The following is an 18,728-nucleotide window of genomic DNA, read 5'->3' as shown; positions in this document are numbered from 1 at the left end:
TCCCGACCCCCAGGCAATGCCCGATACCCCACAAGATATCAGGCGCGTCTTGCAACCAGGACCGGAAGCGTTGCTCAGCAAGTTGCTCTGCAGCAAGCCCCTCTACAGCAGGCTCCTCTCGTAAACGCCCTCGCAGCTTCGCAGTCTGGTTCCGATGGAGACTACTCCCCGAGTCTGAGCCCGAGTCCGAGTCAGACATCGAGTCCGAACAAGCATCCAACCAGTCTGGCTCGGAGACACCTTGCGGTCTTCCCGAGAGCAGTAACAATCAGACAACGCCTACAAACAAGGCGGCTTCTCCTACATCCGATGACATCTACGCCGCCACCCCTCAGACAAAGTCTACTACCAAGGCAGATTCGCCTACCTCTGACGAAATTTATGACGCCAGTCCGTCGCCTCCTAGCAAGCGAGTCAAACCGATGACACCCCAGCTAGGCTGGAACTCAGGCAATACCCGTGTCTCATTCGATATGCTTGAACAACTTTCCAAAGGGATTCCTCTTGGCCCTCGCGCTTTGAAGTCTAAAAGCACAACTTGGACTACCTTGGACGGTTGGAACAAAAACAGGGTGAAGAACGCTTTAGATGGAATTCAGGTTGAATCGACAAAAGCTATGATTACAAGTACTACGGGAAACATCCATTCCCTTGACACTTTGTTGGGTCTGGACGTGCGCCGCAACTATCAGGTTCGTGTTGGGCAGTATCAGAACAAGAGTTTGAGTTCGAGTGTCGCCCAATGGTGGCTCGAGGCTGTAGATCCAGCCTCGCCCGCTGTGTCTGTTCTTTATCGGTTACCAAAGAACGAGTACACCCGAGAAGAGGCGGACGCAATTGCCAGCGAGCTTATCAAGATCTTCAAGAGGTGGCCCGGCCCAACAAATATCCTTGCAAGCTCACCATTCCAAATGCTTGGCAACCCGCGGGCTAGCGTGATTTTTGTTCGCTCATTGCGCCTCAAGCTTTTCCCTACCAAATCAATTTTGTGCATGCTTCCACATTTCAGCCAAGCTCAAGGGGCTTGGAGCATTTGGTTTATCATATCGCATCCCTTACTGGATCCTACCGTATTCTCCTTCTATAAGGACGACAAAGAGCCAACCGCGAGAATGGTGAAGCCAATGGGAGACCTCCCCGAGATCCCTGATATCTACGAGTTTGTTGAGCTATTCGGCAGGGGTATAGCAACTGTCGTCAACATCTCAGAAGAAAGGGTGAGGCTGTTGTTTATCCACGTGACCGAATGGTCATGCTGACCATCTACACTAGGGATACTTCACAGACTTTCCACTCTTTCCATGTCGGTGACCTGGACTTATTGGCGTTATAAGTTCCAAGCCTTTGCTCCGCCAGCGATGTGCGGAGGTACCTCGCCAGCTACGTGGAGCACTTCAACTCGCGCCTTGCGATGCGCCTCAGCACGAGCGTCACCCGCGTGTACCGTGATCAAAGCGCCAACAAACGAGCGGTTGAGAAAGATGCAACCCCGATGTCTGGCAGAGTAATCATAGGGATACATGAGAGGTCCCCCTTACTCCGACCACCCCCCACATGTCTAAACGCCCCCATCAACTACTACCACGTTATGGCGACGGTACAAAATCATACGCCAAAGTATCCTGATATTAAGAGAATTGAACCACTCCGCGGCGAAAAGCGTTACGCAAAATCGTTCAAAGGGTACATTTGTGACGAAGACCCATTTCCAAGCCTGGAGTGCTCCGTACCGCCTTTGAGGGGAGAGATTCGAAGGTAAGGATGTCTTGCCCATCAACCTGGGCAACACCAGCGCAGACACAGCGGCATTTTTGGCCAGATAGGCCAATAATCTCTATCCATCACGCAGACATAGATGCCTAGTTGTAAGTTGCCTCTCACCGATTCCTTAGACAGCGGCGGAGTCGTTAGGCCTGACAAGGTCGAGCCCATCGACGGCAAAGTCATCAAGGTAGACACGACCATTTACTGCACTGGCTACATCCGACCCGAGTGAAATCATGCCAGATTGGGCCGCCGTCAGGGGTTCGAGGGCCAAGCCGCTGCCCAAGCCACCAAGGCATCCTGCTGAGCCATCCATATTCTCTGGCCTCCCAGCATTCTGTGGCGCTCACTTTGATTCACTTCCAGGTAAATGACTTATCTTCTATGGCGGTGACGTAGGTGGAAGGGCAAGCCGGCCCTACCCCCCAGAAGGAGATGGAGCAGGCCATGAGCGCCAAACCTGGATGGGCAGCGTCCTACCCCCAGACGGTCAAGCTGCACCAGTGGGCGGACTGGGCTGACCAGACGGCCGGCACAGGAATGAGTACCTAGGCTGGGGCTGGAAGAGGTGGAATTTCTGGTTCCAGGAGCCCGTATTCTGCAGCATTCTCATGGGCGGCGTCTACAGCCGTGCTTTTGATGGGAAGAGGAAGAAGTGGGGTGGAGCAAGGATAGAGATTGAGAGGCTGTACAAGGTGGCGAACAAGAAGCCCAAGGTCAATTGGGCGAGAGGGGGCTTTGGCACCACCAAGACATACCGGTAGCTTGCGGCTTTCTAGCCCATCACACTCACCTAGATGAAGAGAGCGCGAATCGCCAGGGGGCAGGCATAGCGTGCGCCTCCAGGCGGCAAACTGCGAAGAAGAAAACTTAGAAGGGAAGAAAGACACTCACCTAGATGTCATAGTCGTCAGTATTCTAACCAAGAACAACTTGTGGGGAGACAAATGCTTTTTAAGGAGGAATGAGAAGCCTCGCCTTGTTCCGGAGACATACATCCGTCCTCAGGAGCGAAGATCTCTACGCCTCTTGCAATAAGACACCTAACAGGTGTCTCTCGACAATAACACTGGACTTTACCGACATTCTTCTTTGCATTCATGCAAATTCAATTTCTCATTATTCGCTGGAATATTTTATTACGAAGCCCCTTAAGGAGCCAACTTGTAGGCGTAACAGGTTTCCCTTGAGAATAGCAACCAGCATGACGAAACTGGGTGTACTTCACTGTCAGAAGTGAGACGTGAGAAATGTGACGTTGTCTTGGATTTAGTGCAAATCTTACCTCCTCCTCGTCCTTGGCCATCTTGTGTGGCGGGCGTTGGACCTGATTCATGGATGAATTGAAACCGTGCCTCGAGAGAATCGAAAGTCTCTAGCTAATCTGCGGGTGTGCTCCTGACTTTCCGAGCACATAATCATTGTACATGTTGATTCACGCTGTATATGAGTTGCGGGGTTCTTTTACAGTAAGACTGCATTGCATACTTCGTGGCCTACCTCTGGCGGAGCGTTTTCTCAGGCTGGCTGTGAATGCCAAAAGGTTATTCAGCGATTTCATGACATGCTTGTGGGCCCCCACGTCGTTGGGTTGTGCCTTCAAATTGACTCAAACACCATACCTGCGTAACATATTGCTGTTCAATGGGTGATGTATTCTATGTGAACCGTGAGACGACCCATCACCTTCAAATGGCTCCCAAGATGGGCTGCAGTACATCGTCTTGGCTTTCAGAATCTGGAATCCAACCTGTTGTCAACATTGGACCATGCATAGATTACTTCACCATGAGTGAAGGATGCCCTCAAGACCTAAAGGCTTCTACGACTGTCGTTACTCCAAGCTTTGTACAACATAGGATAATTATCGCTCGCCTGTATGTGTATAGTGTTCTGAAAGTATGAGAACTTTGTAAGAAGCAAAGAGAACTTCAATTTTAGCAGGCACGTCGATCACCGCAAAGATGGGACGGCGGTCTGCCACTACGAAGTTCAACCGCAGAAGTTCTAACCAACGCTATCACGTTAACAGCTGGAAATCTGCGCGAGACATACTGCGGAATTTGGGAACCCGGTCCTGTACGTAGGTATGGAAACGAGAGCCACGACTCAGCCCTTGCAGATGATACTGCATCATGCTGGGTGCAGTGGATGCATGTGTTCGGGCGCCACTCGACAATTAAGGCAGTCCACGCGAATACATCCCTGCTTATTTCCGACTATCTCATGATCGACTGGTGCTTAAATGTGCTTAAAATTGCTTGAATGGCGGGGTTGATAGCACCCCGGCAGCTTGTGGTGGCAGTCCGCGACACGGCCCCAGTTTCGGTGGCGGGACGGACAACTCCTGGGAAATATTACTGGGGGAAACCTGCGGGGCCGGGACCCGGACCGGGGCGCCCATTGTTGGAGAATTTCTCCGTCCACATGGTCGTTCTTGGCACTATCAATCAGATAATGTGACCTCTTTCCAACTGCCATGGTTGATTTCCGATTAGATCTTGGCATCTTACTTCCAATGCAGGGACAGAAAACAAAACAAGTTCAGTTGGCGGTGACTAGGCCTCAGAGTAGGATCGTTGCCCAACGCCTGCCTCTTTCATGGCTGTTCCTTTGGCATCTTTATCTTTCCAACCAGCTTACCTGCCAAATCACGGCGGTTCATTGAGTGAAAATTCATCTCATTGGGCCGCCTGTCCATCATCTTGATTGTTGTTCACCAGCGTAGGATCCGGAAAACCGCAAACCATTTCTCATGAGTTTCTCACAGCTGCGTTCCTTCAGGTTTAGTCCACCAATGATCGACTCACGAAATATCAGCTTGTTTTCATGGTCGGAAACTGTTCAGCGATCAAGTCTCTTGCGCTCGTCTATATAACGGCTCCATAAGATTCATTTCTGTTGGATCGTAATTCATCATCACGGACTTTGATTCCAATTCGACCTGACTTCTGCATCAAAGACATACAATCAATCATGTACTTCTCAAAGGCAGGTGTCGTGGCTCTGCTGGCGGCGTTGCCGTCCACTCTGGCTTGTCTCGGCTACGAGGGTGGTCTTCCCACTCCTACTAGCACCAAGACCAACAGCAAAGTCATCGAGGTAGCAGCTGGTGCCACATTCGATGGTGGCTGGGCTAAGTATGACCGTGGCTCGGGTGCCTGCAACGAACAGGCCGAAGGAGGTGAGAAAGTCCCCGTACAGCCACAAATAGCGTGTCTCACAGATGTCTTCAGGTGACGCCGATGCCGTATTTCTGCTCCGCAAAGGCGCAAAGTTGAAGAATGTCATCATTGGGAAGAACCAGGCTGAAGGTGTGCACTGTGACGGACCCTGCACTCTCGAGTTCGTCTGGTTCGAGGACGTCTGCGAAGACGCCATCACTATCGTAAGTACCACTCGCACGTTTTCTTTGTTTGATAAGAATGAAGCTACGTCTGACACCCAATGCAGAAAAATGACAAGGCAGGTGAAGAAACCTGGATCATCGGTGGTGGCGCCTACAAGGCATCCGACAAGATTGTCCAACACAACGGCTGTGGAACTGTGAACGTAAGTTCTTGGGGGCCCTTATGACCTTTCTTTTGGCGCTAAAATACATGGTAGATTATCAACTTCTACGCCAACACTTACGGCAAGCTATACCGCTCTTGCGGAAATGTAAGTCAACACCAAGGATTCGATCAACACCACGACTTCAGCTAATAATTATAACTTTCTTTCTTCTTGCAGTGTAGCAGCCAGTGCCGCAGAAATGTCTATGTAGATTATGTCTCCCCTTTGCCCCTTGGAATGATTAAAGAGTCTAACAAGCAGTAGGGGGACCACCGCGTACAACGGCGGCGAGATCGTCGGAATCAACTCGAACTATGGCGATACCGCTACTCTGAAGAATATATGCACAGATGCAAAGGTCAAGTGTCAGATGTACAACGGCTGTGCTGGTGGCTGCGAGCCCACAAAGTCGGGTATTTGCTCTGGCTAACAGTTGGCGGTGCTGTTCAACATCATACGCCCCTTTCCACCAGGAAAACCAAACCCGGCCCTTCCTTCCTGGGAAAGAAGTGGGAACACGGCCTTGTCTCCTTCCTTTCATACTGCAGACTGTCCTGTCAGCACTTTGTTTCTTGTACATACAGATCTCAAGACAATCGCCCTCACCCGGCGATCAGTGACGTATATAGCCTTTTTCCAAGAATGATGATGATCGTCTTTATCCATCTTGATTTGCAGCGAAAACATAATCTCATGCCCATCAGAAGTATTGATGCGGCTCAGTACAGATAGAGTTTGAAAACCATTGGGTGGATTTTCGCATGCCGCTGGTCGGTTCACGCACAGTATGAATCCGAACTTCGAGGTCATGTGCTAATTAGTAACGTCCACGTGAGAAGCCACTTTTCATTCAAAAGCCCAGTTTCAACGTTGGAGAATGCGGTCACTCAATGGCAGTGACAAATATTGACATGTATGGCTCAGATTTTGCTTTCTTACATGTCGACGCAATGACCAACCGCATCTACCTTGAGGGCGCGAAATCCATCGGAGATATCACGGTCTTCCCGAAATCAGGATATTAGTAACACGGGCTGACATGTTACTTTAGGTGAAAGCTTTCTCTTCGTCATCAGAATTTTCCCATGCCCGACTTCACAAATCCCACTGAGTCGCGAAACACGTAAACGAGTTGATACTGCTGCAATGATGCGCAACGAAGAATCGAGACCGTCCCAAAGCCGCGCTTCAATACTTTTCAGCCGCCTCAAGTCAAAGTTCACTTGCAACACTAAGAGACCGAGCATCAACCCCGATGGAGAACATGACATGTTGGCTGCCGGAAGTCAAGTCGAGAAGCAAAGCAAAAGCGATTCGGACTTAACCAAAACTCTTGAGAGCGACGAGCAAACTTCGCAAATGCAGCAACTTAATACCGAGAGAAGGGTTCGTCGCAGAAATATATTCACCAAGTCCAAATTCAAAAGCATAGTACCGAACGACCACAACAACGACAACGAGAGCGAAGAGAAGAATAACTCTAAGCGAAGCAAGTCTGAACTCGACAATCGAAGGAAGAAAGAGAAGACGAAGATAAGGACGAGGACAGTGTCACCCACAAGATACTCCGACAGTGGCTCCAACTACCATTCTGACGCCATCAACGCAGCCATACTTGCCTCTATCACTGGAATCCCACACCACGGCCCTTACAACTTTGGCAACATGTTTAGTGGCGGTGATGACGGTGGATTTGGAGGGGGTTGCGATACTGGGGGCGGCGGCTGTGATTCTGGTGGGTGCGATGGTGGTGGTGGTGGTGGATGTGATTAATCGGGACCTGTCTGCGGATGTTTGATTTTCCACAAAATATAATGTAAATCCCGAATTTCGAAGACTGCACTTGTCTGCATATTGAAGACTGATCTTTGCTCTAAAAATCGAAAGACAAAAACACCATGCACATTAACCCCCAGACAGAACAAAGGGTGATATAGCGTGTGGTTTTCTAACCACCAGTCTTAGATTATGAGGTCTCAATTACGTGTCAACCCTTGTCCCCCTGATTCGCACCGCCCGTTATAACATGAGGCCTTCTACGTATTGGAGCAGTCGATTGGGTGATCGGAATACAGCCCACCCCCTCAATGCAGCTTCCCATGTCCGCCAGGACTCAGCTTCAACCTTAGTGATTACTTATAGACAGAATTATCTCAATATTTCATGAATATGTGAGTAAGACTCGAGACGCAAATCGGGCACCTTACACTATGGGAAACACAATTCGAAGAGGGCACTAAACGCTTGCGTTGCAATAACAGGAAATGGCTTAGAGGCCAGTCGCATACATAATTTTGGATAGGTTACTCAAACAAAAAGTTGAAATTTATGGAATTGCAAGCAGCAGGCACTCTGTTGCTGGGAGGAACGCTGTCATGGAGCACTATGGGCGCAGCCTCTGATGCAGCATCTGTATTCTCTTTTTCGTTCCAATAGCTCCAATCAGGCCCGACTTAAGACCTATGCATGAATGACACTGGCTGTGCGGCAATATCGGCGAAGCACGTCGAGGAGCAAGCTCCATGTTTACATGATGACAATCTTTTCACATGTGAGGAAACAGACACACCCACCACCCAAAGAAATGGCTAGGGTGAAAACAAGGTTCAGCGAGGTTGAAATCGGGTTCGGACGACTTGCGGGGCAGCAGCCTCCTGACGGTGAGGTTTCGCGCGACTTGATTCGAGCGCGTACTGAGTTTGCCTCGGCACATCATTTCTGCGATGTCACGAATGAACCGGCGCAAAATCATCCAATAATAACAACCCACTTTCAACTTCCAGTACCAGACATCCCGCCGGTAAAATACGACGCACTATCGCTTTATTGCCCAACCCATGGCTACACGTGAGCAGAGGTAGGCCACACCGTTGACAGTCTCCGCATTGAACGCGACAGTAGCTTGGCCAATTTCAACATTGCGATCATGCCAGATCTGTAGCCAAGCTTCGCATCGGTTCTTGCACTACGTAACGCCGAATATACCGAGCCGCTCGTATCTCCACGCCTCGTTGCGACGATGTATCATGAAGAATCCAACATTATCGCAGACTGTCCATGAATGACAAGAGCCAATGCCCTAAAGCTCGATGATATTGGGTGGCAGATGGCCTCTGTTGTTCGTTGTCTGACTCGGGCGCGTACCTCCTAGCCTGTCAACCGGCTGCGACTTCCCCGCAGTCCAGGTCTCAACAGCCGGGATGCTCGTCATCACGAGCGGTTCTTGGAGACTGTGGGGTAGCAAAGTGCGGAGAAGCAGGGGTGTTCGGGGTAGCTTGAATGACACGGCAAGCTCCCGTTCGCTTTCGGTGTAACGGTTACCACGACGCTTTGCCTCTACTGATGCGCTTGGTCCCTGATGGTCACTTGCGAATGACATGTTCCTGGCTTGAAGCTTGCGTCACGACAAGAGGAAATGATCATCCATTGGATCGTGGAGGGGCATACTCCCCCAGCTTGGTGCTACCCAAGACGGCCGGTCGAGTTCTCGGGCAGAAATATTGATGTTTACCAGCCATGTGGTTGATCAACATCCCGCGGCGGCGTAAGTCGGGGCCGAACGACTGTATATAAAGAGACTAAGGTCCATTTGCCTGACCAATACTGAGTGATGTGTTAAGCGTCTTTCTGAAATACACAGAGCGCTCCACACCATGCCATCTTTTCGCCTCTGGCTTTCCTCGGCACTCGCCTTCGCGGCGATTGTGAGGGGTCAAGATGCCACAGCACAGGTTGAGGCAGCTCTCGCGGCCCTTACTGTTACCAACGTCGACGATGTTCGTGGTAACCTGTACCTGCCAACTGCCATCAACGGCATCAACATTACCTGGGCGAGCAACGCGTCTTCAATCATCTCGGATGACGGCGTTGTGAAGAGGCAAACCGAAGATGCTCACGTCGCTCTCACCGCCACGATCGAATATGACGGCGTGAGTCAACAGAAGGAGTTTGTTGCATCTGTCCGCAAAGCCGTTGTGCTTGACCCCTTTGAGGGATACGCCTTCTCTTATTTCACTGGAAGTACAACTGCCGGAGAGAATATTTTCTTTGCTGCTAGCCAGGGCAATGATGCCTTGGACTGGACGGAGCTGAACGGCGGCCAGCCCACCTTGACTTCATCCTACGGCACAAAAGGTCTTCGGGATCCGTTCCTCATTAGATCACATGAAGGCGACACCTTTTATCTGATCGCGACTGATTTGTCGATTGGTTCCGGTACATCCTGGGGCGACTCCGTCAGGATTGGGAGCCGATACCTCGAAGTTTGGGAGTCGAATGATCTCATCAACTGGTCTGCCCAGCGTCATGTCCTGGTTTCCCCTCCCGAAGCAGGAAACACCTGGGCTCCGGAGGCTTACTATGACGAGGATCTTGGCGCATACTTGGTTTTCTGGGCTTCGTCTCTGTACGAAGACAGCGACGTAAACCGCACTGGTAGCACCTACCACCGCATGCTCTACGCAACAACTCGTGATTTCGTCACCTTCAGCGATACGCAGGTTTGGCAAGACGCCGGTATGTCGCGCATCGACTCGACTGTCATCAAGTCCGATGGCACTTATTACCGTTTCACCAAGGATGAGGGTGCTAGCGGCACCGGGTGCAGCGATATCATCCAAGAAAGCTCAGCATCCCTCCGTGCTACCCTGGAATCATGGACCATCATCGATTCTTGCATCGGCAAGAAAGCCGGAACCAGCGCCGTTGAGGGGCCGACCTCTTTCAAGTCCAACCCAGGCGATGTGCATGGCGAGAAGTTCTACCTCTTCGTTGATGAATACGGCGGCCGGGGTTACATTCCCCTGGAGACTGCTGACATCGGCAATCCCGATTGGACTGTATCGACCTCTTACAATCTCCCTTCAAGCCCGCGTCATGGCACCGTTATTCCCGTCACTGCAGCCGAACTTGCTGCACTGACAGGAACAACAACAACTCGTCGAGATGTCAGCGCAGATGGAGAAATCCTTCGCTATGACTTCTCCTCGGTTGACGGTACCACAGTTCAGGATGTTTCGGGTAATGGCAATAACGCAGTCATCAATGGCGGAGCGACCATCACCGACGGTGCTCTGACGTTCGACGGCGTTGATGACTATGTCAAGTTGCCTGACAACATCATCGCTGGTGTCACAAACATTGCAATTGAGGCAAAGGTTCTCGTCGACGCTTCTCAGCAGGCGCCATACTTTATCTACGGTCTCGGAAACACGGTGTCTGGTTCTGGAAGCGGCTATCTCTTTTCCACCGGAAGCCCGTACAGGGCATCAATCACCACCGGCAACTGGACGGGTGAGAAGACGTCTTCCTCTGGATCTCAGCTCCCTTCAGGAACTTGGCTACATTTGGTCTTTACTCAGCAAGGCCGTACTACTGTGATTTACCTCAATGGCTACGAGGTTGCGAGAAATGAGGATGTCAACATCAATCCAAGCAACATTGGTAACGGCGTCACGACTGCAAACTATATTGGCCGGTCGCTTTACGACAGTGACAAGCTTTTCAAGGGCCAGGTCAAGGAATTTGCCATCTTCAACAGGTCTTTGAGCGCAGCTGAAGTTCTTTCCCGCTCAGGAAACGTCGGTGCCATCACTGAGGTTGCCCTTGCCGACAGCACTGCCCAAAAGGTCCCCCCCATCATCAACACCACCGACAACAAGGTCTTATTCCCCGTTTACCCGGGCACTGACCTTACCAAGCTGGCTCCGGTTTTCACAACTACGGAAGGAGTGACTTCGTCCCCCGCGTCCGGCACACCTGTCGACCTTACTTCCGAAGTCAAGTACGTCTTGACCAAGGGCGATGAGGTGGTGGCTGAGTGGGAGATCAAGGCGGTTGAGATGGGAAGTCCTGTTCTCCCGGGTTTGTATGCCGACCCGAACATCGCCGTATTCAACGGAGAATACTATCTCTACGTGACTACCGATGGTGTTCCTGGTTGGGGTGGGAACAAGGTCTACGTCTGGAAGTCGAGTGATCTTGTCACCTGGACCCGAAGCGAAGACCCCTTCCTCGTTCTCGACGGAGCTAACGGCAACGTTCCTTGGGCTAATGGCAATGCCTGGGCCCCAACAATTGCCGAACGCGACGGAAAGTATTACTTCTACTTCAGTGGAAACAATATCGCCTTGAACACGAAGACCATCGGCGTTGCTGTGGCTGAATCGCCCGAGGGCCCATTCACTGCTGAGCCGGAAGCAATGATTCTCAACAACGAAGCCATTACTGCTTCTCAAGCGATCGACCCAGCTGCTTTCCAGGACCCTGTCTCTGGCAAGTACTATATCTATTGGGGCAACGGCCGTCCTCTTGTGGCCGAGCTCAATGATGACATGGTGTCGGTCAACTGGGATACACTGCAAGCCATGACGGGGCTGGTGGACTTCAGAGAGGGCTTGTTCGTCGTTTACCGCCAAGGCCTCTACCACCTTACCTATTCCATTGACGACACGGGATCTGAAAACTATCGTGTGGGATACGCCACATCTGAAAACTTCTCTGGTCCTTGGCAATACCAGGGTGTTATTCTGCAAAAAGATACCTCCCAGGGCATCCTTGGCACAGGCCACAACTCCATGTTCAACGTTCCTGGTACTGACGATTGGTACATTGCATACCATCGCTTCCAGATTCCTGGCGGTGGCGGCTACATGCGCGAGACCACTATTGACCACGTTTACTTCGACGAGAACACCGGTCTCATCAAACCTGTTGTGCCGACACTCACCAGTGTTGAGCCGCAGACTGTCCCGCAAAAGATTCGTAGACGGTCAAGGATTATGCGCTTGTAAGATTCTCTGATGGAATCAATTTGAAATATAGGTATATGGAAGATATGATCTACAAATGCAAATTTTCACATGTTTAAAACAATTCTTCATGTATATGTTGAAAAGCTATTTGAATTGAAGATGCCTTTATTTCTGTCACGCGGGGAGCAAATGATGATAACAGAAGCCCATTGCAGGTGGATTCGTGTCCCTACATATTTAATTGATGTATGCCGATGGGCTGCAGCTTGGCGTGTTTGACGCGTAGATGTATTCAGTGCCGGCACACCCTCCGGGACATCCCACACCGCAGGGGAATCCAACGGCGGTGGTTGGAACTGCGGTCGGACAGCCACACAAGTTGTAGATGGTTGAGATTCCCAAGCACAGGGGTCGGATACAGGTGCTACAGACTGATGTTGTCTTGGTTACTGTAGGGCAGATCGTCGGGAGAGGAGGGTTGGTTGGGATGACTTTGGTAAGCGTGACGCCGCCACAATCCGGCTTCGCAGTTTCGAAGATGTGTATGGTCAATTGGCAGTCCGTCGGAAGTGGTCCATCGCAGGGGAAGTTAACTGTTGATGTTGGAACAACAGTTGGACAGTCGCAGCGACTAGAGATGGTTGAGAGTCGGGCACAGGCCTTCACGGGAAATGTGGGACAGATGAAACCAGTGGTTGTGATAGTTGGACAGGGAAGACCGTCCAACGCCTGTGCGAGAGTGAAGCTCGAGAAAATTAGTTGAAGATCTGATGAAGGGAATCGTACATCTTACAAAGCTGTGAGCAAGAAGATGGTACTCTTGAGAGTAGCCATGGCGAAAAGTCAGCGTGGGCACGATAGATGAGGTTATGCGCTGGGTTGTTGACAGTATCATAGAGAAGATGGCATTCTCGGTATCAAGATCTCAGGTTAATGTGAACTTATACTTGAATTATTTCATTGTCTTTAGCCATGAACGTATGTGTTCTACCATGCATTTGGGGTGGGTTGATGTCTCGCGTCATGTCACTGCATTTGATCCTGTAGCGAACACATCAGCCGCCACAAAATTAATTTCTTACCACGGTTCACCATATTACACGTGAGGTAAACGATGATTTGACAACTTAAGCGATATCTTGAACTCAAGCTGCTTGGCCAACATCACTAGGCGGAATTGGACCGCCGTCGGTGCCGCAAACGGATACGAGTTTAAGACGCCCGTGTTGCTCGCCATCGGTTGCAGCATCCCGCAACGCTTGTACTGATGATCACGCTCCGCTTTCCTTCGTGCTCACTTACGTGTTGTACTCGAAGAGTGATCGCCGTTACCTACCCCACAAACCTTTTCCTTAGCCGCAGATCGGAGCGAGTGGTAGCTATAAAAATAGCTCGCGACTGATCTAGCTACGCCATCTAGCCACGCCGCTACGGTAGAGATAAGTAGATGAAACCATTTTTGGATATGTCATTTTGGAATGAAGGGAAGGAAAAAATCTAGTGGTTGGTCAACCAGTTGTATCTAATGCCAGCGCTCCAGTTTCCAAAGGCTGCGCGGCCTTAAACATTTCAATTGAATACACCTTAGAAAAGACTTATTGCCTGCTAGCCTCGCCTCTCACTCATTGCCATCAGCACTGACGCTTCCACGGTATCAAGATCGCTTGCTGTCCAAGAAAATCATCATACTTCCGCTTGCAGTGGTATTCAGCTGGCTTTCTCTTGGCATCTCAGGCGTTCATGGCCTGAGACTCTCGGCATTCCCTCCCGAGACAAATAAGCTTCGGTGACATGGTTGGCTTCTTCACATATTCAGAAATAGAAATTGATTCGGCCGCTGAATCTCTCTGCCTTGTAAGGACTGAAAATCGTGAGGAGGTAGGTGCAAGCTATGTTCCGACTTGCAGTCGTGCACAGCGTCCGTCGTAGGCCTTTGGAAGTTTAGGGTGTGCGTTCTCGCATTTTACGACATTCTGCCTCTTTCGCAAACCCCGCCCCCCGCCCCTTTCATGTGAGCTAAGTCACACACAAGATCCTTGCGGTTCGTTTCTCGAGTGAGGTCCATCAGTTCAGCCATTCTTTGCCCGTGCCCCTCGGCAGATCAGACGAAGGTCGAATAATCACCACTGGTAGTAGGAGCGAATAATGACTCGTGTGCACGAGGAGGTCGAAGAAAAGGCTTAGTCGACCTCGAGGCTTGAGAAGTGCCCGACACTGCACTGCTAGATCGGGCCGCATCAGACGTGGTCGACCATGTCTACTTGCTCAATAATACTTTGGCTAATTGGTGAATGACACGACCCCGGACGGTCTGGTCTTGTGAACGGCACCAGTCGGCGGGCCCTGCGGCGATAAGATACGATGTTATAGGCCGTGCCCAGTTTGATATATATTGCCCAGTGCCGACCGTCCGGCTGCTTACCCGGAGAAAATGGCAGAGGTGATGGTCAACGCATAAGGAAAGGGATAGATGGTGAAATCCATCAGGAGTCGGTTGCGAACTAATTTGACGGCGACGTCGCAGAGGCCCAGCGTCTCCCTCGTCTCGCGACATTTCTTTTTGAGCTAAGGCTGCATCGAATCTGGACTACTCCGTGTCTACAGCCAGCATTCAATGGATCAGGGCTGAAAAGAAGAAAGCACACTAGCTGTCAATCCCCGCACATGATGCAACAAAATCTCCTACCTACGTTCGACGGAGAATTACTCCCAAGTTGACGGGTGAGCTGAGAAATTCTTTCTGGGGAAGCTGAGCCACATTTCCTGTCTGGAGAGCACGCAAGCCTGGAGCCGGCTCCGGGCCGTCACATCCGTCGGCGGCGGCCGGAGTGGAGCCGGAGATGGGGGCGGATTCCAATCTATCGCAGCATGCCGCCACTAGTTCCGTCATATCCGGGGCCGACGCTAGATTTAGAGTTAACAATTGCCTTCTGGTCAATTCTCAGCAGCCGATATTGGCGAACCCCTATTCCGCGCAAAACACAGCCTCACGATGGTGAGGCAGAAGAAAGAAAGAAAAGGCTTGTCGTTATGGCGAGCTTGGCGCACACGCACACTCTTTGGGTTGATGCGCTGCTCAGTCCAAGGAATATCCATTAACAAACTGTAGTTATGCTGGTGCGGGCCTCGTTCGTCACAGCATGTCGAGTCGGGCTTTGCTGTTTCATTCCGCTCATATGACAAATTTGCCCCAGTCCGCTGGCCTGAATGGTCGGTGCGCCCGCGGCCTCTCGGTCTCGAAGCGAAGGCCGATGTTTGGATGATGAGAGAGAGCGTTCGGTCGGGTTGAACGGCTCAAGACACGGGCGCACCTGAACACACACACTCGCACACTCATTCATCCACTTCCACACACAAAAGGGGCATGCTTTCGGATTGCAGCTCGTAGGTATGGCCTTGCGAATGATCCGAAAAGAAAGCCCGAGAGTGCAAAAATAGGAGACGGAGGGCCTGAGGGAGCCCGCGAAAGCGCTTTGATGTCACCCAGCGAAACAGTCTGCACACGAATCTAGCCCCAACGCGGACACCCAAACTTACGAGCCCAGGTCTCGACAACGTCCTACGGGTGCCCACGTTGCCAACGGCAAGTGGAATTTCTCTGGAAAATCCCCCTTCCAGCAGCTCTGCAGGGTAGAGTTCCAAGACCCCTGTGCCGTCTCAGCCTGCCAGTTGATTCGCCATAGTTTTGGATATACGGCATAATCCTTGCCTCTCGTCCGCGAAGCTGGGCCTTTCTGTCTGACATTTCGCCCCAATGCACCCAGATCCGCGACAGGGGTCCCGTGTTGAGACTCCAACCCCCTTCTCCACACAGGTGATACTGGTGCCCAGATGCACGCGGGCATTGGTTCGTGCTCGACTTCGGATGCAACTGATGCTCGTGGAATTAAGATGGCATGCGAATCACTATATAGTTCAGATCAATGAACCCGTTCCCAACCGCGTTTGGACCCCTCCACCTCTACCGGCTTCTGCTTCATTCTTTGCTTTGTCCCAAGGTTTCACCCCTGGTAACCAGCAGTTCGGTGTCGACATCTACATTCACTTCTGCAATTTGAATCTTTCGAATTTCTCGATTCCATTTCTCTGCAAAAACGACACTCTTTTGCACGCGCCAAGTTTGAGAATTCGGTTCATCCAACAAACACATCTTACGTTGAGAGAAACAACATGCGATTTTCCATCGTGGTCCTTGCCTTGTCGGGCAGTGCATCGGCTCTGGTATGCTCCTTAGTCTTCAGTGACAATTACAGAATCATTTATTGACGAATGTTTCCAAACAGCCTGCTCTCAGTGGCCTAGCGGCTCATCAGCCCACCGAACTTGTCGACCGAAGCACTGGCGCCGAACCCGCCTCAGTGGCAGACGATTTGAGCCGTCGTGGCTTTAAGGCGGAGGTCGTGTCCGCCGACGATACGAACGCGAAGAAGAGGGACTTGGAGGTTGTGACGAGGCAAACGAAGACAGGAAGTGCGGCGGCAAGCAAGACCAGCACCGGGCCGCACGCGGAGGCAATTGGTGACAATAAGGTCAACCCGACGACGGGTTTGACGGATTCGGAGGCCGCAGAGATCGTGACCGGACTCGATCTCAAGGACAAGAAGGCTCCGGGGTCTCTCAACGCCAAGGGCCAGCGGAATCCGCTGCCGGGTCTGAGCGCGGACGAGACGGATGCTATCGTGAAGCAGGGGCAGGCAGCTCTCAAGGAAGCTGGCGCATGATAGGCAAGGTTCCCGTGCGAAAACAATAAAAACACAAATGCCATCGCTGGAGGCATCACAAATATCTTCTCATCACAGACTCGTGACGTAGATTGGTTAAGGACATTACTGCTTCTGTGATGTTGCAAGCGGTCTTACTGACTAAAACCCTCGAGGGCTAAGGATTAGAGGCGATCAGGAAGTCACATCAACACGAGCTGTAACAAGCGATAAGTATTTAAGAAAACTTGTTGCCCAAGGGATGTGATTGCAAGCGCTGTTGACTCTATTGCGCTCGACTTGGTCTTGCTCTGCTGGTCCGTCTCAGTTGGTTGCAGAGAAACAGCTTGTATCGCTGCGATGACTGGTCGAATGTTTACCGAGAGTCTACGGCTTTCGCACGAGTCACTCGTTGCCCGCGCAGAAGAACGGGGCGCTGATGTCACCTTGAAGAGAGTCATTCAGCTGCTTAGAACTCTGTTCATTAAGTTTTCCTCGGTGATGCCGGCCCCACTCACTGTCATCGGTGCGGAAGTCTCCCGGGACAGAAGCCGCGGTAAGTGGGCCCAGCCCGAACTCGGTTGCCGACAGGAGGGCCAAGATGCCCGGAGCACGTCGAGTTCCAGATAAAGAGCACATCAAACTCAGCGAGATCGAATGAACCCTGGGCCTTTGCGGGAGCTCGGTTGTTGACTCCGACTTGACATCGAAATGACGGATCTACAGACTGCCGAATCCTCAATTGAAAGGCCCCTGTTTTGTCCAGATGTTCATTCCCAATTTCTGTCCGCGAACGATGGGCAGGCCTGCATGCAAAACCCGATCATCACCCTCGCCATCGCTGAGCAAATTTGTCCAAAACACGGCATTGCCCTCCACGGGTCGAAACGTGACGCCCGCATCCCACGGCTCGTTGCAGTCGACGTATCTACACCAGCCTTTCCCCGGCGGCGATTGAAGCCGAGGGAAATTCGTTCCTCCGCCAGCAATATCGTTGCTGACACCCACATACGTAAAGAAACTGCTCATGCGGTTGCCGCCCTTCACCACGGAGCCGTGCTCACCCGAGTCGGCTTGGAACCAGTCCGTATGAAAATGGTACTGCTCCCCAAGACCGTACTTGACCAACTGAATCGGCTCTAGATGAGTAGCTGGCGTATGGAGACCTTGGAATTGTCGTGCCCTCTCTAGAATGCATTGTGTGACAGCATCAGGCACAACGGTTGTTGATTGTGAGGTCCGGTGGGATGAAACCACATCCCCTCCATTTGAGGCGACGTTCGAGCGAGCGAATGTCCCGTTTCTAATCATCATTAGCAACGTTCTTTTTGCGGTGCGCATTTTTTTTGTTTCCATCTGTGATAGCCAAAGTCCTTACGTGATTTTCTTGAGATGCTCTCGCTCAAAAGGCGTCACGAAATTGGTGATGTAAATGACTAAAGGAGCGTGTGAAAACAGGTTAACCTCGTATCCTGAATGATCACAAACATAGTCCCTGAGATCGTCGTTTTCGCTGCGTCGGCAAACTGCAATTGCAGCAGCATACAGTGTGCCGAACCAGGCCAACCGCATCCTAATGGGCACTTGACGGTTGGGGTCTTAAATCAGCGATTAGGCTCCCAAAGAACGCCTCAATGCGAGAAAAGCGTCAGGAAATGGCAACGCTCAAGAACTCTGCTGTTGTTGATGGACGTTGATGGTGTTGGAGAATCCAGCGAAATTTTGTCAGAGTGCTGGTGCCCAAGACAGCTCTCGGAGATGTTCTCCGCATTGTCCCTGAATGATCACGGAGCTGATCATGTCAGTCAGAGATTTTCCAAATCGAGTATCAATTAGGTGTCCTGCATGTTACATCGCGTTACCACTCAATTTAGCCGCATGGTGTCGACCACATGTTGCTACGTTCGAGGTCACATGCCATTAAATTCTAGGCCACGATCGCCCGTGGCGCTGGTAT

General features: G+C 51.3%; 5 protein-coding genes across 5 annotated transcripts; 3 read left to right on the top strand and 2 right to left on the bottom strand.

Moving 5' to 3' along the window:
* Positions 1 to 4,740: 4,740 nt before the first annotated feature.
* Positions 4,741 to 5,583, top strand: plyF-3 (putative pectate lyase F; the record flags this gene model as incomplete). Its single annotated transcript, XM_036639493.1, has 5 exons — positions 4,741 to 4,948; positions 5,001 to 5,152; positions 5,218 to 5,316; positions 5,371 to 5,424; positions 5,581 to 5,583. The coding sequence occupies 5 exons, from the start codon at positions 4,741 to 4,743 to the stop codon at positions 5,581 to 5,583; spliced, it is 516 nt and encodes a 171-aa protein (XP_036496758.1).
* Positions 5,584 to 8,972: 3,389 nt separating this feature from the next.
* On the top strand, positions 8,973 to 12,110 carry xsa-2 (Xylosidase/arabinosidase; the record flags this gene model as incomplete). Its single annotated transcript, XM_036639492.1, has 1 exon — positions 8,973 to 12,110. The coding sequence occupies one exon, from the start codon at positions 8,973 to 8,975 to the stop codon at positions 12,108 to 12,110; it is 3,138 nt and encodes a 1,045-aa protein (XP_036495600.1).
* A 592-nt stretch (positions 12,111 to 12,702) lies between these two features.
* Positions 12,703 to 12,966, bottom strand: CGCS363_v007642 (uncharacterized protein; the record flags this gene model as incomplete). The annotated part of the gene is made up of 2 exons (XM_036639491.1): positions 12,703 to 12,816; positions 12,865 to 12,966. The coding sequence occupies 2 exons, from the start codon at positions 12,964 to 12,966 to the stop codon at positions 12,703 to 12,705; spliced, it is 216 nt and encodes a 71-aa protein (XP_036496756.1).
* A 3,275-nt stretch (positions 12,967 to 16,241) lies between these two features.
* Positions 16,242 to 16,792, top strand: CGCS363_v007641 (uncharacterized protein; the record flags this gene model as incomplete). The annotated part of the gene is made up of 2 exons (XM_036639490.1): positions 16,242 to 16,292; positions 16,355 to 16,792. 2 exons carry the CDS (start codon positions 16,242 to 16,244, stop codon positions 16,790 to 16,792), a joined length of 489 nt encoding a protein of 162 aa, XP_036496896.1.
* Positions 16,793 to 17,509: 717 nt separating this feature from the next.
* Positions 17,510 to 18,343, bottom strand: P4ha2 (Prolyl 4-hydroxylase subunit alpha-2; the record flags this gene model as incomplete). Its single annotated transcript, XM_036639489.1, has 2 exons — positions 17,510 to 18,074; positions 18,150 to 18,343. The coding sequence occupies 2 exons, from the start codon at positions 18,341 to 18,343 to the stop codon at positions 17,510 to 17,512; spliced, it is 759 nt and encodes a 252-aa protein (XP_036496755.1).
* Between the last annotated feature and the right edge of the window lie 385 nt (positions 18,344 to 18,728).

Source organism: Colletotrichum siamense, assembly GCF_013390195.1.
Source record: "Colletotrichum siamense strain Cg363 chromosome Unknown KSG_Cg363_contig04, whole genome shotgun sequence".
In the NCBI taxonomy this organism is placed as follows: domain Eukaryota; kingdom Fungi; phylum Ascomycota; class Sordariomycetes; order Glomerellales; family Glomerellaceae; genus Colletotrichum; species Colletotrichum siamense.
Note: the sequence above shows the minus strand (reverse complement) of the source record. Positions and strands in the feature narration are given on the sequence as shown.